This window comes from Mustelus asterias, chromosome 1 (genome assembly GCF_964213995.1).
Source record: "Mustelus asterias chromosome 1, sMusAst1.hap1.1, whole genome shotgun sequence".
Classification (NCBI taxonomy): domain Eukaryota; kingdom Metazoa; phylum Chordata; class Chondrichthyes; order Carcharhiniformes; family Triakidae; genus Mustelus; species Mustelus asterias.
The window spans coordinates 188,116,823-188,143,090 of record NC_135801.1 but is presented as its reverse complement, the minus strand read 5'-3'; the positions used below and the strand labels follow the sequence as shown (position 1 = coordinate 188,143,090).

Below are 26,268 nucleotides of genomic sequence, written 5' to 3'. Positions count from 1 at the left end.
GTACTGTTGCCTCACAGCGCCAGGGGCCCGGCTTTGATTCCCAGCTTGGGTCATTGTCTGTGTGGAGTTCACACATTCTCCCCGTGTCTGCGTGGGTTTCCTCCGGGTGCTCCAGTTTCCTCCTACAGTCCAAAAGACATGCTGGTTAGGTGCATTGGCCAGGCTAAATTCTCCCTCAGTGTACCCGAACAAGCATTGGAGTGTGGCGACTAGGGGATTTTCACAGTAGCTTCAATGTAAGCCTATTTGTGGCAATAATAAATAAACTTAATAAACTTCTCTGCTCTGTCCTACATGTGACTCCAGAGCCACAGCAATGTGGTTGACTCTTACATGCCCTCAGGGATGGTCAATAAATGTTGGCCCAACCAGCGATGCCCATATCCCATGAACAAATAAAGAAAAGGAACAAAGCTTCTCTCATACAGTATCACCTCATCAAAACCCTTACATACGTTTTAACATGTCTAAGATGAGAGAAAAAAATAAAAACTTGCATTTGTATAGCGCCTTTCATAACCTTGGAACGTCCCAAAGTGGTCGAAGGTCCCATCCATCCCCTATTTCAAAAGTCACTATTAAATCTGTTTCCACCACTCTTACAGGTCATAACAACCAACTGCATGAATAAAGTGTTTCTCATTCCCCCCTGACTCGAGTCACTTTGCCAATGATTTTAGTCACAAACGCCAGGCGAAGACCATCTCCAAAAGAGATAACTGAACAAGCTCCCCATCACATTTAACAGCATTACCTTCACTGAATCTTCCAGCGTTGACCAGAAACCTACCTGGATCCAGCCGCATAAATTCTATGGCTACAAGAGCAAGTTAGACGCTGGATAATCTGCGGCAAGCGAATCACCTTGTGACTTTCATTAAATGATTTCAAGAAGGAAATGGATATATTTCTGATTTTAAAAAATGGGTTAAAGGGATACTGGGAATGGGTGGAGAGGTGAATTTGAGACCAGGGAGAGATCAGCCATGACCTGATTAAATGGTGGAGCAGGCTTGAAGGGCTGAATTGCCTACTTCTGCTCCTAATTCCTATGACTCCCAAAATGTTTCCAGCACCTTTGTTAAATCTCCAGTTAAGCTCTTGGGTTTTGAAGAGAGGTTCTCTAATCCATCCACATAAACGGAGTCCTTTATCCTTGCTATCATTCGAGTAAATATTCACTCTTAAGGCCTTGGCATCCTTCCTACCGTGTGGTACCCAGAATTAGACACAATGCTCCAGTTAAGGCCCACGGTGATTTACAAAGGTTGCACGTAACTCCCTTGCTTAGTACTCTATACCTCTGTTTACAAAGCCGTGTATCGCCATAAGGTCTTTAAAAGGCTTTATCAACTTGTCTGACCACCAGCATGTGAATCCCAAGGTCCCTCTGTTTTTGCGTCCTCTTTAAAAAATGTAACTCCTCAAATATTCAATGGCCAGCATTGTGAGATTTTCTTGGCAGACTATTTCCATACCAACGCTCAGTTTTGCTTTCTAACTTGATGAAATAAGACCAATCAATATTAACCTCTTGCGTTTAAGACGCACTTTAGCATTCTCTTCGGATGCAGGGTGATTTACAGAAGGATTAGTAAACAGTGGAAAGAGGCTTGTTCTCGGAATAAGAAATATTTTGGGAAAATAAATCAATAGACTATTACTCTTGGAATCTAACCTGCTGTCTGAAGGCTTTCAAACGCTGAGACAGATTTAAAGTAAGCCGCCAGAATTATTTCTCAAGAGAAAACCATTTAACAAAGGAATAAGGTGGAGTGATCTCGTTGCTGAGGTTTAATGGACACAACGTACCGTTTTAAGAGTTGACAAGATGCAAGGTGATTTGTTAGCACAAAGAACAAAGAACGAAGAAAATTACAGCACAGGAACAGGCCCTTCAGCCCTCCAAGCCTGCACCGACCATGCTGCCCGACTGAACTAAACTCCCCACCCTTCTGGGTATTCCCATCCTATTCACGCATTTGTTAAGATGCCCCTTAAAAGTCACTATCGTATCCGCTTCCCCCGGCAGCGAGCTCCAGGCACCCACCACCCTCTGTGTAAAAAATCTGCCTCGTACATCTCCTTTAAACCTTGCCCCTCGCACCTTAAACCTGTGCCCCCTAGTAATTGACTCTTCCACCCTGGGAAAAAACTTCTGACTATCCACTCTGTCCATGCCCCTCATAATCTTGTAGACTTCTATCAGGTCACCCCTCAACCTCCGTCGTTCCGGTGAGAACAAACCAAGTTTCTCCAACCTTTCCTCAAAGCTAATGCCTTCCAAACCAGGCAACATCCTGGTAAATCTTTTCTGTACCCTCTCCAAAGCCTCCACATCCTTCTGGTAGTGTGGCGACCACAATTGGACACGACATTCCAAGTGTGGCCTAACTAAGGTTCTATAAAGCTGCAACATGACTTGCCAATTTTTAAACTGAATGCCCCGGCTGATGAAGGCAAGCATGCTGTATGCCTTCTTGACTACCTCCCCCCTCTGCGTTGCCACTTTCAATGACCTGTGTACCTGTACATCACGATCTCTCTGCCTATCAATACTCCTCAGGGTTCTGCCATTTATTGCATAAATATTCTTAACGGTGCCAGTTTGGGCAGCAGGGTGGCACAGTGGTTAGCACTGCTGCCTCACAGCACCAGGGACCGATTTTGATTCCCGGCTTGGGTCAATGTCTGTGTGTGCACATTCTCCCGGTGTCTGCGTGGGTTTCCTCCGGGTGCTCCAATTTCCTCCCACAGGCTGAAAGATGTGCTGGTTAGGTGCATTGACATGAATAGGCGCTGGAATGTGGCGACTAGTGGAATTTCACAGTAACTTAATTGCAGTGTTAATGTAAGCCTTACTTGTGACTAATAAATAAACTTTTGTTACTGGAAACCCTGCATTCCCCTCAACCAACATCACAACCAACCACAAAATGATCAGGTCCTGATCACGTCACTGTTAATGGGATCTTGCTCTGCGCAACTTGTCTGTCACCTTTCCTGCGTTGCAACAATGCTTCCTTCACTGTGTAGAGTTTCTTGAGGTCATGCAGTGCCCCCCCCCCCGCCCCCATCCTTGGGAGTGGCCAGGCAGACCCTGGGCAAGAATGTATATCGGACGTGATCTTACCGGCTGTTCACGCCAAGCTCCCGCTGCTTGGCAAAGATTGGTGATGCCTATATATGCCATGTTTGTGAACTAACCTCCGCTCACCTGATGAAGGAGGAGTGCTCCGAAAGCTCGTGATTCCAAATAAACCTGTTGGACTTTTACTTGGTGTTGTGGGACTTCTTACTGTGCCCACCCCAGTCCAACGCTGGCATCTCCACCTCATGGCCACTGGATTAGATTAGATTACAAAAGCAGGGAAGTCATGTTGGAGTTGTACAGAACTTTGGTGAGGCCACAGCTCGAGTAGTGTGTGCAGTTCTGGTCGCCACAATATAGGAAGGATGTGATTGCACTGGAGGGGGTGCAGAGGGGGTTCACCAGGATGATGCCTGGGATGGAACGTTTAAGATATGAACAGAGGCAATAAACGCTGGCCAGTCAGCGACGCCCATGTCCCACGAATGAATAATAATAAAAAGGTTGGGAAGCTTTGGGATATTTTCGTTGGAGCAGAGAAGACTGAGGGGGGACCTGATCGAGGTGTACAAGATTGTGAGGGACATGGGCAGAGTGGATAAGGAGCAACTGTTCCCCTTAGCTGAAGGATCAATCACAAGGGGACATAGGTTCAAGGTGAGGTTTAGGGGGGATGTGAGGAAAAACTTTTTTACCCAGAGGGTGGTGATGGTCTGGAATGCGCTGCCTGGGAGGGTGGCGGAGGAAGGTTGCCTCACATCCTTTAAAACGTATCTGGATGAGCACTTGGCACATCATAACATTCAGGGCTATGGGCCAAGTGCTGGTAAATGGGATTCGGTGAGAGTTCAGGTGTTTCGAATGTGTCGGCGCAGACTCGATGGGCCGAAGGGCCTCTTCTGCACTGTATGATTCTATAATTCTATGATCTCCCTCTAGCTAAACTGAGGATTAGCAAGGTTCATCCAACTGCTCGAACGAAACGACGAGAGGGCAACTGCGGACAATCATTTTCCAGCCAGCCGGTCTCCAAGGAGGTCAGTGCGGAAAACAGAATGTCACTTCTCTCTATTCTCAACTTTGGACCTCGACAGCATCAAGGTGTGATCTCCCACACACAAAATAACAACCTTTAGCTCTGCCGCTCAATAGAAGTGTTTTGTTAAGCTGCGACAAAGCTCGCTCTCTGAAAGCTTTTTCTCTTTCTCTCCACTTTGAAGCGAAGCGCTGAGTCACCCATTCAGACACGGCAGGGCCCCGCCTCCGCCTTCCCCTGTGTGTGGCTCTCGACACTAATTATTGCTTTCACCATGTCAGCGACTCAATGCTGTTATCAGTGGGATATCTCCTCTGAACAATGAGCCCAGCGCCACGTGTGGCGAGCAATGGCAAAGGGGGTGACAGTGGAACTGAACTGTTCAGTCGGCACCTCAATTAAATCATCAGCAGGAAGAGGAGGAGGCCATTCAGTCCAAATTGTCTGTGCTGGCCCTCAGGAGTCACTGAGCTAGTCTCACTCCCCTTTCCCTGTAGCCCTGCAAATCTTTCCTCACAGTAAGAAGTCTTACAACGCCAGGTTAAAGTCCCAACAGGTTTATTTGGTAGCAAATACCATAAGCTTTCGGAGCACTGCTCCTTCGTCAGATGGAGTGGAAATGTGCTCTCAAACAGTGCACAGAGACACAAAATCAAGTTACAGAATACTGATTAGAATGCGAATCCCTAAAGCCAGCCAGGTCTTAAAGGTACAGACAATCTTTCCTCAATCAGAGAGTTGTCTCTTCACACAGTATTGTGAACCTGTGGAATTCTCTACCACAGAAAGCTGTTGGGGCCAGTTCGTTAGACATGTTCAAGAGGGAGCTGGATGTGGCTCTTGTGGCTAAAGGGATCAAGGGGTATGGAGAGAAAGCGGGAGTGGAATACTGAAAGTGCATGATCAGCCATGATCGTTTTGAGTGGCTATGGAGCTCGAAGGGTACTCATAGAATATAGGAGCAGGAGGAGGCCATTTGGCCCTTCAAGCCTGCTCTGCCATCCATTACGATCATGGCTGATCATTCAACTCAATAGCCTAATCCTGCTTTTTCCCCATAACCTTTGATCCCATTTGCCCCAAGTGCTATATCCAACCGTCTCTTGAATGCACTCAATGTTTCGGCACCAACTACTTCCTGTGGTAATGAATTCCACAGGTTCACCACTGTTTAGGTGAAGAAATGTCTCCTCACCTCTGTCCTAAATGGTCTACCCAGAATCCTCAGATTGTGACCTCTGGTTCTGGACTCCCCCACCATTGGGAACATCCTCCCTGCATCTACCCTGTCTAGTCCTGTTAGAATTTTATCAGTCTCTATGAGATCCCTCTTCATTCGCCTGAACTCCAGCAAAAACAATCCTAACCTAGTCAATCTCTACTCATACATCAGTCCCACCATCCCCAGAATCAACCCTGGTAAACCTTCGCTCCCGCCCTCGAGAGCAAGAACATCCTTCCTCTGAAAAGGAGACCAAAACTGCACACAATACTCTTCGTTGAGCCTCAGCAAGACCCTGTATAATTGCAACAACACATCCCTGCTCCTGTACTCAAAACCTCTCGCAATGAAGGCCAACATACCATTTGCCTTCTTTACCGCCTGCTGCACCTGCATGCTTACCTTCAGTGACTGATGCACAAGGACACCCAGGTCCCACCGCACACTCACCTCTCCCAATTTACAGCCATTCAGATAGTAATTTGCCTTCTTGTTTTTGCTTCCAAAGTGAATAACCTCACATCTATCCAAATCATACTGCATCTGCCATTGATTTGCCCACTCACCCAACCTGTCCAGATCATTCTGAAGGATCTCTGCATCCTCGTTACAGTTCACCCTCTCACCCAACTTGGTAACATCTGCAAACTTTGAAATGTTAGATTTTGTTCCCTCATCCAAATCATTAAAACATATTGTGAATAGCTACTCCTGCAACTATTTTCCATGTTTTTATGTTTCATCAGTGGCTTACCTTTTGAACACCACCATTGAATCTGTCTCCACCACACTCTGCGGCTGTGCATTCCAGGTCTTAACCACATGCTGCGTAAAAACATCTTTCTTCAAATTAAATCACGTTTCGTTCTTTTACCATTCTCCTTATGTTGGAGTCCACTCCCCCTCCGACCCCCGCAGGAAGTGTTCCTCCCTATGGTTAGGCCCCCTCATGAATTTGAATACCTTTGTTAAATCTCCTCACAACCTTCTCTTGACTAATTTTTAAAGTTTTAAAGTTTATTTACTAAGGTTTACATTAACACTGCAATGAAATTACTGTGGAATTCCCCTAGTCGCCACTGTCCGGTGCCTGTTCGGGTCAATGCATCTAACCAGCACGTCTTTCAGAATGTGGGAGGAAACCGGCCTTTGTTCTCAAAGGAGGGGTGAATGTGGTGAACCATCGTTGGTTCCCACTGGATAGTACTGAGCCAGGGTCTGGCCAGTACTACAAGGATGTACATATGTTACTGTTGGGTTGTGCTACTTGTTGCTGTTGGGGTTAGGGTGGGGTTGTTACACCTTTGTACTGTAGTGTTGTGGTACATCCCAGTCGGGCTCCGCCTCCTGGGAGAGGTATAAAGGTCCCTGCTCTGGCTGGGACCCCTCAGTCTGGGATCGTGTATATAATTATTGGCTGCTTCATTACAGTAAATAAAAGCCTTTTATTTCCCGAGCATCTAGCCTCGTGCTTGATAACGCGCATCACTCACCTCCGACAGATCTGTGTGCAAGGACAGGAGAAAGCAAGTCCGTATTGATTAGAAAGCTCGTGAGTTCATGAGGGAGAAAGGATATGCTGATAGGGGGAGGGGGTGAAGTCAGGTGGGAGGTGGCTTGTCTGGAGAATAAAGACCAGTGTGGATCAAAGAACAAAGAACAAAGAAAATTACAGCACAGGAACAGGCCCTTCGGCCCTCCAAGCCTGCACCGACCATGCTGCCCGACTTAACTAAAACCCCCTACCCTTCTGGGGACCATATCCCTCTATTCCCATCCTATTCCTGTACTTGTCAAGATGCCCCTTAAAAGTCACTACCGTATCCGCTTCCACTACCTCCCCCGGCAACGAGTTCCAGGCACCCACCACTCTCTGTGTAAAAAATTTGCCTCGTACATCTTTTTAAACCTTGCTTGTCGCACCTTAAACCTATGCCCCCTAGTAATCAGTTGGTCTAAATGGCTTGCTTTGCTGCTGTAATTTTTTTCTTTTGTGGGATATGGGTGTCGCTGGCTGACCAGCATTAATTACCCATCCCTTGTTGTCGTAGAACTGAGTGGCTTGCCAGACCATTTCAGAGGGCAGTTAAGAGTCAACCACATTGCTGTGACTCTGGAGTCACATGTAGGCCAGACTAGCAGATTTCCTTCCCTAAAGGACATGAGTGAACTGGATGGGTTTTTCCCACAATGGTTTCATGGTCATCAGTAGATTCCTAATTCCAGATTTTTTTTTTATTTGAATTTAAATTCCACCATCTGCCGTGACGGGATTCGAACCCGGGTCCCCAGAATGTTAGCTGAGTTTCTGGATTAATAGTCTCGCGATAACAGTCCAAAGATGTGCGGGTTAGGTTGATTGGCCATGCTAAAATTGCCCCTTCGTGTCTTGAGATGGGTAGGTTAGAGGGATTAGCGGGTAAATATGTAGGGATATGGGGGTAGGGCCTGGGTGGGATTGTGGTCGGTGCAGACTCGATGGGCCGAATGGCCTCTTCCTACACTGTAGGGTTTCTATTCTATTCTATTCTGTAATACCACTAGGCCATCGCTTCCCCCACAAATTCTATGCAAGTGTGTGAATGCTTGACGGCCTTCTGGCCACTGCTAATTAAGAATGGTACTGGCACATCCACGGTATTTATGACGGTGGCCTGAACCAGTGGGTATGGTGCAATAAATCATTTTCTTACAGCCCACATGTTATGCAAAATAGCAGGCATTTTATGAGGCGGAACAGCTGTTTCGCCCCTTCTGCTCCTCGAAAGGCTGTTCGCTGGAGATCAATGGTACCAAGACGTTTGTGCTGCTCGATCTGCAGGCTGCGGTTGCTTCTGGAGATTTGAGTTGCTAACTCTCAAACTCCCAACGCTTTCAGTCATTCCGCAGCAGAGAGCAGCAAACTGTGAGGACAATGTCTCCCAGTTCTCTATGCCTAGTTTATCACTTCTGCACAAGAACCCGCGTTTCTAGCGCAACTCTCGCAGCCTCAGGGCGTGACCGAGCACTTCACGGCCGATGAACTATTGTTTGAAGCTTATTGTCAAGCCGGGGTGTGAAAATCCAGCTCCAGGTGTGTGTTTACCGCCAACACCAGATGTCAGTTTTTAATTCACATGTGAATACTTAGAAACACCATGAAAATGATTCTCCTTTGTATAAGCAAACAGAACGTTAAAAAATCCCTGTTTTCAGATCAGAAACGGCTTCTGGGTTCTGAGGGAAATGAATGGATTTCCTCGTAAAATGAAGCTTAAAATTTAATGCTTAGGCATTTCATCAGCTTGGATGTTCCTGTTCGATGCAGTAGAATTTAATACCATGCACATTCCCTACATCATAAACTGAACAATACACACATTAAAAACCAACACTCAGTGGGATTGTCCGGAATATCAGAGGTACCAACACATTACTGTCGGGAAGTGCAATTAACCCAGGGAAATAATACAATTAACATTAAAACGGAAAGATTGGAGGGAACAAGGATCCATCTACAGAGTAACTCGATCACTGCTGAGATTCAAACAACTGCACTAAAGTTCTGGAGAGATCGGAAGTTTCTCTCTCCACCAATTCTGGCAGACCTGCTGAGTATTTCCAACATTTTCTATTTTTGTTATTCAAATGCCGCAGATCTTGCCAACTCTGAGTCAGAATCTGCTGTGAAAAGCAGGCCCTCTTTTCCAATGTCTCAAGGCCTTAGTCATGTAAAACCTTGGTTAGGCCGCACTTGGAGTATTGGAGAGATACAGACCAAATAAGGGCAGAAGGGGTTTTTTTGCAGTTTAGTTAGGGCATCATGATCGGCACGGGCATGGAGGGCCGAAGGGCCTGTTCCTGTGCTGTACTTTTCTTTGGTCTTTAGATTGATGATGCTTCAGATTTTGCCCGAAGCAAGTCCTCTCCACCTCCAAGTCTGCTGGAGTCTGCTATCTACAGCCGTCAAAGAGGTGTGTGATGCCTTTTGGGGTCTGGGTTGGGCCATCAGTGGTGTTATTCAAGGTTTAAAATAGCAGTCTGATTGAGGCGTGAGATCCTTTAGCAATGAGAGCTGCCAAATTCCCAGAGGACCATAGGCTGCTCTCCCCCTTACTGAGAGTGAAAGAGAGCTGACTGGTGGCGATTTAACCTGAGGGTCACCACACCTCAGGCGAGGGGCAAGGTTGAGAAGGCGGGCCTTCATGGATAACCTCAGCTGGTTCGGGAATTGAACCTGTGCTGTTGGCATCGCTGCCTATCACAAACCAGACATCCAGCCAACTGAGCTAATCCAACCACCCCTTCTAGCAATCTAAATGTAGCAATATAGATTTTAACACATGTATCCGGGCACTAAGCTATTGCAAAGCACCTACCTTCATCCAGCTCCCAGAGTTTGTGGTTCAGAAATCTAAATAACATCACTGGATCCTGCAGTCATTTTAACAAGGATGTAGTTGGTTCAAAGATAGATAATTTACAGCTTTAGCGCAATTAATTCCCCACATTTTCTCTGCTTATGATTATTACCTTGAACATTGGTCCGAGACCGATAGACAACTCATTGGAGGCCTAAGACCTTCAGGGACCAGACACAATCCAATTCTCAGAGAGAGCAGAAACCAGGCAAAATCAGTCCTGAGTTATTTTTCATCCTATATTGAGGATTCTATTTTCCATCACTATAATGATCACAGCACTCGTTGTGTTAAATCCTCACAAATGCAAGGACCAGCCAAACTTAATGAGGAATGCCCATGTCACAAAATACTGGGAAGTTGAAAGGAAACCCAAGTGAATTATAATTTTCTCCTTCATCAGTGAAGGGACAAGTGTGTTTGCAACAAAGGAGGTTCTGTTCCATCACATCAAGTCACCATCAAGAGGCCTCACATTCATAGCAAGTGATTCTGCCTCTATTCTCCAAACTAGACATGCCATGGTGGAATCACTCTTTGAACAAGCAGCCATTACATCAACACAAGTCAACCATCTCACCCAAAAAAAATAAGCAACAAACACTTTTCACATTATCCAACATTGCAGATTTTTTCCAAACCTTCCAGGGATCAGGAAGCCAGTAAAAGCAGGAAGTACTCACGATAAGACTGTGGTCTCTTCCGAGCATGATCACCATTTGGTTCACGGTCCTCAGCAGCTTGTCCATGATGTCCTGGATGTCCTTGTAAGGGTTTCCCTGGAAGACACAATGTTGGATTGTGTGAAGATCACACTTAGGGTGTTAATTCTCTGGGACTGTTCTGGAGTCAGCAGGAATCCTATGGACAAGCGACCGAGAAGAAAGCTCTTTGGGACATGAAACAAAATAGAAATCATAGAAATCATAGAAACCCTACAGTACAGAAAGAGGCCATTCGGCCCATCGAGTCTGCACCGACCACAATCCCACCCAGGCCCTACCCCCATATCCCTACATATTTTACCCACTAATCCCTCTAACCTACGCATCCCAGGACACGAAGGGGCAATTTTAGCATGGCCAATCAACCTAACCCGCACATCTTTGGACTGTGGGAGGAAACCGGAGCACCCGGAGGAAACCCACGCAGACACGAGGAGAATGTGCAAACTCCACACAGACAGTGACCCAAGTGACCCAAAATAGTGAATTTGTTTTTTATTTTCTTTGAACTTTAAAAAAAATTTGATTTGATTTATTGTCACATGTATTGGTATACAGTGAAAAGTATTGTTTCTTGCGTGCCAAACAGACAAGGCATACCGTACACAGAGAAGGAAAGGAGAGGGTGTAGAATGTAGTGTTATAGTCATAGCTCAGGTGCAGAGAAAGGTCAATTTAGTGCAAGGTCGGTCCATTAAAAAGTCTGATGGAAGCAGGGAAGAAGCTGTTCTTGAGTCGGTTGGTACCTGACCTCAGACTTTTGTATCTGCTTCCCGAAGGAAGAAGGTGGAAGAGAGAATATCCGGGGTGCGTGGGGTCCTTGATTATGCTGGCTGCTTTTCCAAGGCAGCGGGGAATGAAGATAGTGTCAATGGATGAGAGGCTGGTTTGACTGATGGGCTGGGCTTCATTCATGACCTTTTGTAATTTCTTGCGATCTTGGGCAGAGCAGGAGCCATACCAAGCTGTGATACAACCAAAAAGAATGCTGTCTATGGTTTATTTGTAAAGGTTGATGAGAGTCGTAGCTGACATGCCAAAATTTAATGTATCGGGTATCTTTGAAACTGTCAGGGATCATCCAATCACACAGAGGGTGGGATTTTCCAGCCATGCTCACCCCAAGACTGGAAAATCCTGCCCGAAGTCAACGGACATTTGCGTGGTCCGCTTTCCCGCCCACTATGATTCCCGTGGTGGGCGGGACAGGAAAATTCCCCGAGAATCTGTTGGATATTCAATTGGCTTGGAAAGATGGTAGGTATATAAGGCGACTACTAGCCACTCGATCCAACCTTCTTTCCAGCCACCATTCTCCATCTACGCATCCCGCTGCCCCGGAAAAGCAGCCAGCATAATCAAGGTACGCATCCCGGATACATTCGTCCGTCGGGAAAAAGATACAAAGTCTGAGGTTATGCACCAACCAACTCAAGAACAGCTTCTTCCCTGCTGCCACAAGACTTTTGAATGGACCTACTGATTGTGCTGATCTTTCCTTACACCCTAGCTATGACTGCAACACTATATTCTGCACGCTGTCCTTTCCATCTCCCCTATCTACTCTATAAATGGTATGCTTTGCATGCAAGAAACAATAGTTTTCACTGTGTCCCAATACATGTGACAATAATAAATCAAATCAAATCAAACACGAGGTGTTCCATTAGGAATAGGAGTTGACCATTCCACCCATTCAATGGCCTACTCTGCCATTCCGTTAGATAATGTCTGAACTTCACCAAATCCATTGACCTGCCTTGTCCCCATATCCCCAGGTAGATTTACGTGGAGCAAGGATGAGGAAATGGAATTGAGGTGCAGACCAGCCATGAACTGACTGAATGATGGAGCAAGTTTGAGGGGTTGCGGGGGTGGGGGGGGGGGGGGGGGGGGCACCATTCCTTTTTACCCACTCAGGCTTTGTACCACTCTGGTACTCACAAACCCACTGCCATTTTCATACAAATGTCTCACCTGGTACCTCACCAAACAGCTCACCTGATGAAGGAGCAGTGCTCCGAAAGCTCGTGATACCAAATAAACCTGTTGGAATTTAACCTGGTGTTGATACTAATGTCATGAGACCGCTAAGGAAAATAGAAACATAGAAAGATAGAAAACTACAGCACAAAACAGGCCCTTCAGCCCCACAAGTTGTGCCGAACATATCCCTACCTTTTAGGCCTACCTATAACCCTCCATCCTATTAAGTCCCATGTACTCATCCAGGAATCTCTTAAAAGACCCTATTGAGTTTGCCTCAGACACCACTGACGGCAGCCGATTCCACTCGCCCACCACCCTCTGTGTGAAAAACTTCCCCCGAACATTTCCCCTGTACCTACCCCCCTGCACCTTAAACCTGTGTCCTCTCGTAGCAGCCATTTCCACCCTGGGAAAAAGCCTCTGAGAGTCCACCCGATCTATGCCTCTCAACATCTTATATACCTCTATTAGGTCTCCTCTCATCCTACGTCTCTCCAAGGAGAAAAGACCGAGCTCCCTCGGCCTATCCCCATAAGGCATGCCACTCAATCCAGGCAACATCCTTGTAAATCGCCACTGTACCCTTTCAATCTTTTCCACATCCTTCCTGTAATGGGGCGACCAGAATTGAGCACAGTATTCCAAGTGGGGTCTGACGAGGGTCTTATATAGCTGCATCATTATCCCCGGATCCCTATATAATCCCTATATAAAATAAAAGTAAACTAATTCCTTTCAGGATACCTTGCATTGGTAAGAAGATGATTTAAGCCAGGAGCCACCATGGATGGCACGGTGGCACAGTGTTGAACACAGCTGCCTCACAGCGCCAGGGACTCGGGTTCAATTCTCTCCTTGGGCAACTGTCTGTGTCGAGTTTGCACGTTCTCCCTGTGTCTGCATGGGTTTCCTCCGGGTGCTTCGGTTTCCTCCCACAGTCCAAAGATGTGCAGCTAAGGTAGATTGGCCATGCTAAATTGCTCCTTAGAGTGCCAAAATGTGTAGGTTAGGGGTAATGAGTGGGGTAAATATATGGGGTTATGGGAATAGGGCCTGGGTAAGATGCTCTGTCGGAGAGTCAGTGCAGAATCGATGGGCGAATAGCCTTCTTCTGCATTGTACAATGAACCCAATGTAAACTTCATCCAATTCTAAAGGCTACTAACTTCATTCGTACTTTTACCATTCAGATTTCCCAGTCCAAAGAAAAATGACGTTAAATATCTGACAGGAGTTATTTGGCGATGACAATGATTAAAGGGAAAATGGGAGCAAGGGTTGAGGAAATTTTAAAATTTCTTTTGATTTTCTTTTTCTCTCTAGGGGCTGTTGCTTCTTTACAAGTGTTCAAGGACAGACCTTCCTTCTTCACAAGCTCTTTCAGATCAATCACCACTGTTTCACTTTCGGCTAAACAGAAGCCAAGTTTAATTCAATCTTTGAGGCAATAGAAGACAACAAACGAAACATTAACCACAGTGACTCACTGGAACTAGTGAATCACATCATTCACAGGTGCAAGGAAAAAGCCTCAGCTTTCTCAAGTGGACATTTTGCCAAACTATTGCTTTGTCCTGATGGAATGGGGCGACATGATGGAGGTTTACAAGATTAATTATGAGTGGTATGGACAGAGTGGACAGTCAGATACTCTTTCCTAGGGAAGAAAAGTCAAATACTAGGAGACATAGGTTTAAGGTGCGTGGGGAAAAGTTTGGAGGAGATGTGCGAAGCAAGTTTTTTAATCAGAGGGTGGTGAATGTCTGGAATGCGCTGCCCGGGGAGGTGGTGGGAGCAGGTACAATGGCGGCATTGAAGGAGCAACTAGACGAGTACATGAATAGGATGGGAATGGAAGGATACGGACTCTGTAAGTGCATACGGTTTTAGTTTAGGCAGGCAGCATGATCAGCACAGGCTTGGAGGGCTGAAGGGCCTGTTCCTGTGCTGTACTGTTGTTTGGTTCTTTGAGTCAAGCTTCTCGAGTTGTGTCAGTTTAACCCACCCAGGCAAGTGGAGAGTATTCCATCACAACCCTGACATGTGTCATGTTGAAGGTGGGCAGACTGTGGAGAGTCAGGAAGGGAGTTAATTGCTACAGAATTCCCAGTCTCTGACCTGCTCTTGTAGCACAAAATTGACTTGATTTGATTTAGTTTATTATTGTCACATATATTGGGATACAGTGAAAAGTATCATTTCTTGTGCACCATACAGACAAAAATACCATTCATAGAGTGGAAATAGAATTCATAGAAACCTTACAGTGCAGAAGCAGGCCATTCAGCCCATCAAGTCTACACTGGCTGTCCAATGGAGCATCCCACCCAGACCGTATCCCCATAACCCCACATATTTACCCTGCTAATCCACCTTAACCTATGCATCTTGGGACACAAAGGGGTAATTTGCATGGCTGATCAACCTAACCTTCACATCTTTGGAGTGTGGGAGGAAACTCACACAGGCATGGGGAGAACACAGCGGAGAAGGAAAGGAGAGGTTGCAGAATATAATGTTGCAGTTACAGATAGGGTGTAGTGAAAGATCAGCTTAATATATGATAGATTCATTCAAAAATCTGATGGCAGCAGGGAAGAAGCTGTTTTTGAGTCTGTTGGTACGTGATCTCAGATTTTTCCCGATGGAAGAAAGTGGAAGAGAGTATGTCCGGGGTGCGTGGTGTCCTTGATTATGCTGGCTGCTTTTCCAAGTCATTGGGAAGTGTAGACAGAGTCAATGGATGGGAGGCTGGTTTGTGCGATGGATTGAGCTACATTCATAACCCTTTAGTTTCTTACAGTCTTGGACAGAGCAGGAGCCACACCAAGCTGTGATACAACCAGAAAGAATGGTTTCTATGGTGCATCTGTAAAAGTTGGTGAGAGTCCAAGCTGACATGCCAAATTTCCTTCGTCTTCTGAGAAAGTAGAGACAGTGGTGGGCTTTCTTAGCTATAGTGTCAGCATGGCGGGATCAGGACAGGTTATTGATGATCTGGACACATAAAAACTTGAACCTTTCGACCATTTCTACTTTTTGTAGTTTCTTGTGGTCTTGGTTGGTGCAGGAGCCATACTAAGCTGTGATAATTCCGGAAAGGATGCTTTCTATGGTGCATCTGTAAAAGTTGATGAGAATCATAGCAAACATTTATAGTATGGTCCTGTTCAGTTTCCAGTGAATGGTAGCCTCCAGATTGTTGATGGTTCACCATTCAGTGATGGTATTGGCATTGAATGTCTACACAAGAGTGGTGGTGAGTTCACCTGTAGGCTTTGGTCCCTGGGGACATAAATGTTACTTGTCACCTATCAGCCCGAATGTTATCCAGAGACCGGATTTTCCCATTCGAAGCGGGAATCTGGAGGCAGGATTTTCACATGGTTGGGGTCCTAATAATTCTAGAGATAGGTATGCTCGATTAGTGGCTGGATGGGGAATGGGAGGGCCGGGGGTGGGGGGGAGACAGGGGAGGGTCGGGAGGGGAGAATGTTGGGGGGTGGAGTGGGGGGTGGAGAGGCTGGAGCTGGGACACCAGGGAAGTGATTTACATTCTGACCCAAATTGGCTGTCATTGCTCTGGCTGCCACCCTGCCCGTGGTCTTAAAAGAGATCACAAGATCTTCATATTTGAACGGGTCAAGAAAAATAGAGCGTTGAGACACGGATGGTGGAGGGAAAAGTTGGTTATTAAAATTTCATTGCTGCTCAGTCATTCTTTTTGTCTAAACTTGGGGACGCAGACTGCAGGCCGGCACTCAGGCCTCCTGTGCCATGTTTTTCTTCTTGCCATCCCAAGCCTGTTCCGTCCCATTCCGGGACAGCGGAATCTGGCCCCAGGTCTTGCTGCATGTGGGCAAAGACTGCTTCTGAACCTGAGGCATTGCAAAAGAAGCTGAACTCCATGAACTCATCAGTGAACGCCCCACTTCTGAGCTTATGGTGAAGGGAAGGTCACTGATGAAGCTGAAGATAGTTGAGTAAATGGGCTGAGGATGTAACACTGAGGGTAAGCATGCAGGTACAGCAGGCAGTTAAAAAGGCAAATGGTATGTTGGTCTTCATAGCAAGAGGATTCAGGTACAGGAGCAGGGTTGTCTTGCTGCAATTATACAGGGCCTTGGTCAGGCCGCACCTGGAATATTGTGTACAGTTCTGGTCTCATTAACTGAGGAAGGACGTTGTTGCTCTTGAGGGAGTGCAGCGAAGGTTTACCAGGCTGATTCCAGGGATGGTGGAACTGATATAGGAGAGGAGACTGAATCGGTTAGGGTTATATTTGCTGGAGTTTATAGCATGGAAACTGGCCCTTCAGCCCAACTTGTCCTTGCCGTCCAGTTTTTATCATTAAGCTAGTCCTAATTGCCTACGTTTGGCCCATATCCCTCTCTACCCATCTTACTCATGTAACTGTCTAAATGCTTTTTAAAAGACAAAACTATACCCGCCTCTAATATTACCTCTGGCAGCTTGTTCCAGACACTCACCACCCTCTGTGTGAAAAAATTGCCCCTCTGGACCTTTTTGTATCTCTCCCCTCTCACCTTAAACCCATGCCCTCTAGTTTTAGACTCCCCTACCTTTGGGAAAAGATGTTGACTATCTAGCTGATCTATGCCCCTCATTATTTTATAGACCTCTATGAGATCACCCCTAAGTCTCCTATGCTCCAGGGAAAAAAATCCCAGTCTATCCAGCCCTTCCTTATAATTGAAACCATCAAGTCCCAGTAGCATCCTAGTGAATCTTTTCTGCACTCTTTCTAGTTTAATAATATCCTTTCTATATTAGGCTGACCAGAACAGTACTCAGTATTCCAAGAAGAATGAGAGGGGATCTCATAGAAACCTATAACATTCTAACAGGACTAGACAGATTAAATATAAATAGGTGTTCCGGATGACAAGGGAATCCAGAACCAGGGTCACAGTCTAATGATATGGGTAAACCCTTTTGGACTGCGGTGAGGAGAAATTTCTTCACCCAGAGGGTGGTGAATGTGTAGAATTCATTACTACAGAAAGTACTTGAGGCCAAATATTTTCAAGGAGTTAGATATAGCTGTTGGGGCTAAGGATATGGGGGGAAAGTGGGAACAGGTTACTGAGTTGGATGATCAGCCATGATCATAATGAATGGCAGGGCAGGCTTGAAGGGCCGAATGGCCTATTCCTGCTCTTATTTTCGATGTTTCTGTGTTTCTAACTCCTGCTGTGTCACGACCATCTCTCATGCTGCTAGTTTTGTGTTAGTTTTCCACCACCGCTTGAAGTTAAAATTTGCCCTATTTGCATAGAAACATCGAAACTAGAAGCAGGAGTAGGCCATTTGGCCCTTCAAGCCTGCTCTACCATTCATCCTGATCATGGCTGATCATCAAATTCAATATCCTGATCCCCCCCTTCTTCCCATACCCCTTCATCCCTTTTGCCCCAAGAGCTATATCGAATTTCTTCTTGAAATCAGACATTTTGGCCTCAACTACATTCTGTGGTAGTGAATTCCACACATTCACCACCCTCTAGGTGAAGAAATTTCTCCTCACCTCAGTTCTAAAAGGTTTACCCCTTATCCTCAAACTATGAGCCCTAGTTCTGGACTCCCCCACCATCAGCAACATTTTTTCCGAATTTACCCCGTCTAATCCTGTTAGAATTTTATAAGTTTCTATGAGATCCCCCCTCATTCTTCTAAACTCCAGTGAATATAATCCTCACCAACTTAGTCTCCCCTCATAATGACAGACCTGCCATCCCAGGAATCAGCCTGGTGAACCTTCGCTGTACTATTCAGTTCCTAAGGGGTTAACTGGAACCAATTCTTATTTTCAAACTCAGTACAACAGCACATCCACAACCTCCAGAGGTTCAAGGTTATAATAATCATTAAAAGGAACAGATAGCTGGCACTTTATCCCCTCAGTCTCTCTATCATTATAGAATGATCTCTCCAATTATTTCAGATGGTATTTAGAGTAGGATTAGCCTTGATCCCAGCTGAGAAGGTGCTGACTGCCTAGCGAGCAGGGGCTGACAACCCGTACGTGTCAATCTGCGGTTGACATTCGGAAACATCCAGCAAACAGGATTTACCTAATTGCAGATTTACCAAATGTATTTACCTCGCAATGTAACCTGAACCCCTACTGTTTGCTCATTTGGTTTGCATGTAAATCATTGTGCAGGGATATGCCCCTCAGGCTCAGAGGCAGGCTACTAATGAAATACATGCGTCTCGCTACAAATTACATCGATCCTTCTGCAGTCGTGCGTTCTATTCGACACGCAAACTACATAGAAACAGAGACAAGAGTAATTCTACAGATGATAAATATCCGCAGACAGAAGGATACATGTAGATACAGAAAAAAATGTTGAGGAGACTGAGGAGACTGAGCTTGTTCCTATTTATATCGATCCTCTCCATTAACCTCTTCCCTCCGCATCCAATTTAGACTGCCTGCTTCAGTTGCTTTCCCTGATAACTTACTCTGCAATTTCATCCCTATTTGGGTGTGAAAGTATCCCTGACTTCCGCACTTACTCCTAACTAGGGTACACAAGAGCAGTCGTCATGTTCCTGGACTTGTAATCCAGGCATGTCATAGAATCCCCATGGGAGGCCATTCGGCCCATCAAGTCTGCACCGACCACAATCCCACCCAGGCCCTATCCCCATAAACCCACATATTTACTCTGCTAATCCCCCTGACACTAAGCATGGCCAATCAACCTAACCAACACATCTTTGGACTGTGGGGGGAAACCGGAGCACCTGGAGGAAACCCACGCAGAGGGGAGAATGTGCAAACTCCACAGACAGTGACCCAAGCTGGGAATCGAACCCGAGTCCCTGGTGCTGTGAGGCAGCTGTGCTAACCACTGTGCTACCGTGCCACGCAAGACCTATGTCTTGAACATATTTAATGATTGAGCCTCTACAGCCTCTGGGGAGTGAATTCCAAAGATTCATAGCCCACTAAGTGAAAGGAAGCCTCCTTATTTCAGTCCTAAATAGCCTACCTTGTATTCTGAGACTATGCCCCCTGGTTCTAGACCTCTGATGTGGAGATGCCGGCGTTGGACTGGGGTAAACACAGTAAGACGTCTAACAACACCAGGTTAAAGTCCAACAGGTTTATTTGGTAGCAAAAGCCACTTTTGAGCTTTTGCTACCAAATAAACCTGTTGGACTTTAACCTGGTGTTGTTAGACTTCTTACTGTCTAGACCTCTGAGCCAGAGGAAACAGCCTTCCTGTATCGATCCTGTCCAACTCTGTAAGGATTTTTTATGCTTCGATGACATCATCTCTCATTCTTCTGAACTCTGAAGAATACAGACCAGTCTCATAGAATCATAGAATCCCTACAGTGGAGAAGGAGGCCATTCGGCCCATTGAATCTGCACCGACCACAATCCCACCCAGGCCCTATTCCCACAGCCCCACATATTTATCCTGCTAATCCCCTGGCACTAGGGTCAATTTAGCATGGCCAATCAACCTAACCTGCACATCTTTAGACTGTGGAAGGAAACCAAAGCATCCGGAGTAAACCCACGCAGTCACGGCGAGAGGATGTGCAAACTCCACTCAGTGACCTGAGGCTGGAATTGAACCCAGGTCCATGGCGCTGTGAGGCAGCAGTGCTAACCATTATGCCACCGTGCTGCCCCAAAGGTCTCTTCAACGTTTCCTCATAGGACAATCCTGATGAACAATTTGACGTAACTTTCGCTGAAGGATCTGACCACACTGTACGGGGTGCAGCGGCCATTCACCAGGATTCTGCCTGGGATGGAACATTTAAGTTGTAAAGAGAGGTTGGACATACTTGGGTTGTTTTTGTTGGAGCAGAGAAGACTGAGGGGTGACCTGATCGAGGTGTACAAGACTATGAGGGACATGGGCAGAGTGGATAGGGAGCAGCTGTTTCCCCTTAGTTGAAGAGTCAGTCACGAGGGGACATGGATTCAAGGTGAGGGGCAGGAGGTTTAGGGGAGATGTGAGGAAAAACGTTTTACCCAGAGGGTGGTGGCAGTCTAGAATGCGCTGCCTGGGAGGGTGGTAGAGGCGGGTTGCCACATAGCCTTTGAAAAGTATCTGGATGAGCACTTGGCCCATCATAACATTCAGGGCTATGGGCCAAGTGCTGGTAAATGGGATTAGCCAGGAGCTCAGGTTTTTCTGCATGTCAGTACAGACTCAATGGGCCAAAGGGCCTGTTCTGCATTGTATGATTCTCTGATTCTGTAAGTCCCTCTATGGCCAATATATCCTTCCTTAGATAGAGAGACCAAAACTGTACATGATACATCAGGTGTGGTTTCACCAAAGCTCTATACAATTGTAGCAAGGCATCTCTATCCCTGTACTCAAACCACCTTGCAAGAAAGGCCAATGCACCATTTGCCTTACGAATTACTTATTGATTTCAGTGATTTATGACTCATTGAGTCATAGAGGTCTACAGCATGGAAACAGGCCCTTCGGCCCAACTTGTCCATGCCACCCAGTTTTTACCACTAAGCTAGTCTCAATTGCCCGCACTTGGCCCATATCCTTGTATACCCATCTTATCCATGTAACTGTCTAAATGTTTTTTAAAAGACAAAATTGTGCCCAGCTCTACTACTGCCTCTACTACTGTCTGTGTAGTTTGCACATTTTTCCCGTATCTGCGTGGGTTTCTTCCGGGTGCTCCGGATTCCTTCCACAGTCCAAAGATGTGCAGGTTAGGTGGATTGGCCATGCTAAATTGACCCTTCGTGTCAGGGGGACTAGCTAGGGTAAATGCATGGGGTTATGGTCATAGGGCCTGAGTGGGATTGTGGTCGGTGCAGACTCGATGGGCCGAACGGCCCCCTTCTGCACTGTAGGATCCTATGATTCTACGATATCAATTGTGAATTGGCTGCATTGATTCTTGCAATACCCCAATATTTACAGCTTACCACCCTGAAAATGGATGTCACTGGAGGGGGCGAACTGTGGAGCCAGGCTCAATTCCTGTACTCTAATTAATTTCTCATGGGACACACCCATAAAGCTTTGGTTCGAGAATGTCCTGCACAGCAGAGGGCTAGAGAGACAACTTAGTCATTTTCATATTTGACCATATGATAGAATCCCTACAGCATAGGAGGAAGCCATTTGGCCCATCGAGCCTGCATCAACAGCAATCCCACCCTGACCCATCCCTGGAACTCTACCCTGATTTGATTTGATCTGATCTGATTTGATTTGATTCGATTTGTTATTGTCACAAATATTGGTATACAATGGAAAGAATGGTTTCTTGCAACTATACCATACCCTTCATAGAAAAGGAAAGGAGAGAGTGCAGAATGTAGGGTTACAGTCATAGCTAGAGTATAGAGAAAGATCAACTCCTGCTGGTTCCCCCCTTAGAATCGAACCCGGGTCCCTGGCGCTGGTGAGGCAGCAATGCTAACAACTGTTGACCGTGTTGACCGTGCCGACGTAGCTCCATCAATGAGGACAGCCCAGGAACAAGAGGATCAAGGCCATCAGGCACATGAGGTACACCACCACCTCCAATTTCCCTTCCAGGTCACACAGCATCCCAGTGAGGAAGTACGGCCATTCTTTCATTGTGACTGGTTCCAAATCCTATCTAACAGCTTCATCGAAGTGCCTCACCACATCGATAGCAGTGGTAAGAAGGCAGTTTTTAATAACTTGTCAAAGGCAACTGGAGGTGCACAGTATACGCTGAGTTTGCCAGCAACACCCACACCCTGAGAATGAATTACAAAGAAAGCATTTGGGAATGACGGTAAACTGAAACTGCCTTGAAACATTTCACAGCCGGAGAGCAAACTCAGGGGACTCATTATATTTCGGAACACCTTTTGGATTAGGAAAAGAGTGAATCTGTAAAAGGGAATTATGTGTACATTTGGGTTTCTAATCTCTTTTAAACCCAGCCAAAAAACCAACATTAAAAAGATGTGCTGTCTTTCATCTTTCTGTTACAACGAATGGCCTCACCTGGATGAAACAGAGAGATGGCATCATTTGCAAATGAAGTTTCGCTGATTCACCACCTCATCTGCTCATCGCGGCCTCCTTTCCAAGTGTCAGGCAATCGTTGCAGCAAATCAGGCCTTTGAAGTTATACATAGAATCTACGACAACAAAATAATGTCGTCTATTCAACTACTGATGCTTATCCTCCCACTCCTCTTCATCTTACCCCATCGACATAGCCTTCTAATCCCTTCTCCACCATGTGTTTATCTATACTATATGCCTCAACGACACCTTGCGATGGCCCGTCATTCATTCTGTAAAGAATTGTATCCTGAATTGTCTCTTGCATTTATTAGTGACTCTCTTATATTTATGGCCCCTATGACCATAAGATATAGGAAAGAGTGGAAATATCTTATCTGCATCTGTCCCTTTCACGATCTTAGAGACCTTATGAGTGGCACCGTGGCAGAGTGGTTGGCACTGCTGCTTCACTGCGCCAGGGACCTGGATTCAAAGAACAAAGAAAATTATAGTACAGGAACAGGCCCTTCAGCCCTCCATGCTGCCCAACTCAACTAAAACCCCCAACCCTTCCAGGGACCATATCCCTCTATTCCCATCCTATTCATGTATTTGTCAAGACGCCCCTTAAAAGCCACTACCGTATCCACTTCCACGACCTCTCCCGGCAACGAATTCCAAGCACCCACCACCCTCTGTGTAAAATATTTGCCTCGTACATCTCCTTTAAACCTTGCCCCTCGCATCTTAAACCTATGCCCCCGAGTAATTGACTTTTCCACCCTGGGAAAAAGCTTCTGACTATCCACTCTGTCCATGCCTCTCATAATCTTGCGGACTTTTATCAGGTCGCCCCTCAACCTCCGTCGTTCCAGTGAGAACAAACCAAGTTTCTCCAACCTCTCCTCATAGCTAATGCCCTCCATACTAGGCAACATTCGATTCAGGTTTGGGTCACTGTCTGTGCAGAGTCTGCACGTTCTCCCCATATCTGTGTGGGTCTCCTCTGGGTGCTCCAGTTTCCTCACACAGTCTGAAAGATGTGCTGGTTAGGTCATAGATCATAGAATCCCTACCGGTAAAGTTGTGGTTTTCATCTCCACAGCATAGAAGAAGGAGGGGCTGAAGGAGGCCATTTGGTCCATCGAGCCTGCACCGACAACATCCCATCCTGGCCCAATCCCCATGTATTTATCCTGCTAATCCCCCTGACACTAAGGGGCAGGTTATCATGGACAATTCACCTAACCTGCACATCTTTGGAGTGTGGGAGGAAACCGGAGCACCTGGAAGAAACCCACGCAGACATGGGGAGAATGTGCAAACTCCACCCAGACAATGACCCGAGGCTGGAATTGAACCCAGGTCCCTGTCGCTGTGAGGCAACAGTACTAACCACTGTGCTACCATCTCTCCTGTGTATTGGCCTTGCTAAAAAAATTCTCCCTCAGTGTACCGAACAAGCACCGGAGTGTGGCGACCAGGGGATTTTCACAGTAACTTCACTGCAGTGTTAATGTAAACTTATTTGTGACACTAAATATTAAATATTTACGGTCCCTAGTTTTTATTTCCTGCGTGAGTGGAAACATCTTATTTGCGTCTGTCCTATTCATGATCTTAGAGACCTTGTTCAGATCAGCCCCTCCTTCTTCTATTCTGTGGAAATGAAAGCCACAACTTTACAGATCAGCATGACCTCTTTGATCTGATATCATTCCAGTAAATTATTTTTTGCACCTTCCCCATTGCCCCGATATCTTTTGCATTGTATGGAGAGCAGAACTGTTTGCAGTACTCATTATACCAGCAGCAGGACCAGTGTGTACAATATATAAGATGTAACTACAACAACTAGCCAAGGCGCTTTTGACAGCAGTTTCCAAACACACGACCTTTACTACTTAGAAGGACAAGGGCAGCAGGCACATGGGAACATTTGTAATTTCCCTTGCAAGTCACGCAACGTCCTGACTTGGAAATATAGTACTGCTCCTTCACTGTCACTGAACTCCCTGCCCAATAGCCACTCTGGATCAACTACACCAGATGGATTTTTTAAAAATTCATTTGTGGGATATTGGCGCCGCTGGATAGCTAGCATTTATTACCCATCCCTAGTTGCCTTCGGAGGGCAGTTGAGAGTCAACCACATTGCTGTGGCTCTGGAGTCACATGTAGGCCAGACCAGGCAAGGACAGCAGATTTCCTTCCCCAAAGGACCTGAGTGAATCAGAAGGGTTTGCCAAACAATCAACAATGATTTCATCAATAGATTCTTAATTCTGGATATCTTTCATTGAATTCAAATTTTACCTTCTGCCGTGGTGGGATTCGAACCCAGGTCCCCAGAACATGAGCTGAGTTTTTGGATTAATAGTCTAGCGCTAATACCACTCGGCCATCTCCTCCCCACATTGCAACAGTTTGAGAAGGTGGCTCAATATCACCTTCTCCAGGGCAATTGGGGAGGGGCAATAAAAAGTGGGCCTTGCCAATGACATTCCATAAATGAATAAGAAAGCGTGGTCTATCCCGACTTCTACACAATCGTAAAATGGCTGCTGCACAGAAACAGACCATTCGGCCAGACCTGCCTGAGTCGGCTCTCTGTGAGAGCAATCCTGTCCTTTTCCTGCAGCCTGACAGATGTGTTCCCTTCAGACAATTATTCAATTCTCTTTTGTTATGAAGTTACATTTATAACGTTAAAAATATGGTGTTTGATGAATGTAAATATTGAAAAGAAATTCTGAAACCAAAAGAAGAAATGATATAGCATTGTCTCTTTAAAAGCTGATTCTGTCAGAGCCTGAAAAAAGCTGTTTTGAGTTCAATGCTGAACTGTTTAAGTTGCAGAGAACAGGCTGCAGAAGCAGCTCTTTACAAAATGTTATCAAAGCCGAGAAGTCAGTGTTCCAACATAGCGAACCGGCTTTTGAATTGGACCAATGAGTTTAAAGCAAGCACACAGAGACAAAGGACCAATGGAACCAAATGTGAGTGCTGTTGACAGCCTCAAACCACTCAGGTTGCAGGGATAATGTGAGGTAATTCCAGGGATATAAACCCGGACAGCGGGAACTAACGGTTAGAATAAGCTTGCCATCTCTTTAGTCGGAAGGACAGGAGGCAAGGCTCTCATATAGAACAAAGAACAAAGAAAATTACAGCACAGGAACAGGCCCTTTGGCCCTCCAAGCCTGCACCGACCATGCTGCCCGACTTAACCAAAACTCCCTACGCTTCCGGGGACCATATCCCTCTATTCCCATCTCATTCATGTATTTGTCAAGACGCCCCTTAAAAAATCACTACCGTATCCGCTTCCACTACCTCCCCCGGCAACGAGTTCCAGGCACCCTCCACTCTCTGTGTAAAAAATCTGCCTCGTACATCTCTTTTTAAAACTTGCCCCTCGCACCTTAAACCTATGCCCCCTAGTAATTGACTCTTCCACCCTGGGAAAAAGCTTCTGACTATCCACTCTGTCCATGCTTCTCATAATCTTGTAGACTTCTATCAGGTCTCCCCTCATCCTCCGTCGCTCCAGTGAGAACAAACCAAGTTTCCCCAACCTCTCCTCATAGCTAATGCCCTCCATGCTGAGCAACATCCTGGTAATTCTTTTCTGTACCCTCTCCAAAGCCTCCACATCCTTCTGGTAGTGTGGCGACCAGAATTGAACACTATATTCCAAGTGCGGCCTCACTAAGGTTCTATAAAGCTGCAACATGACTTGCCAATTTTTAAACTCAATACCCCGGCCGATGAGGGCAAGCA

The 26,268-nt window shown here is 46.0% G+C and overlaps 1 protein-coding gene across 1 annotated transcript in view; it reads right to left on the bottom strand.

Moving 5' to 3' along the window:
* LOC144500809 (dedicator of cytokinesis protein 2-like) overlaps positions 1–26,268 on the bottom strand; it is a 1,379,043-nt gene that overhangs the window by 846,840 nt on the left and 505,935 nt on the right. The window contains exon 27 of the mRNA XM_078224279.1: positions 10,433–10,528. Within this exon, the coding sequence (XP_078080405.1) occupies positions 10,433–10,528 (96 nt within the window). The remainder of the gene's footprint in view (positions 1–10,432; positions 10,529–26,268) is intronic.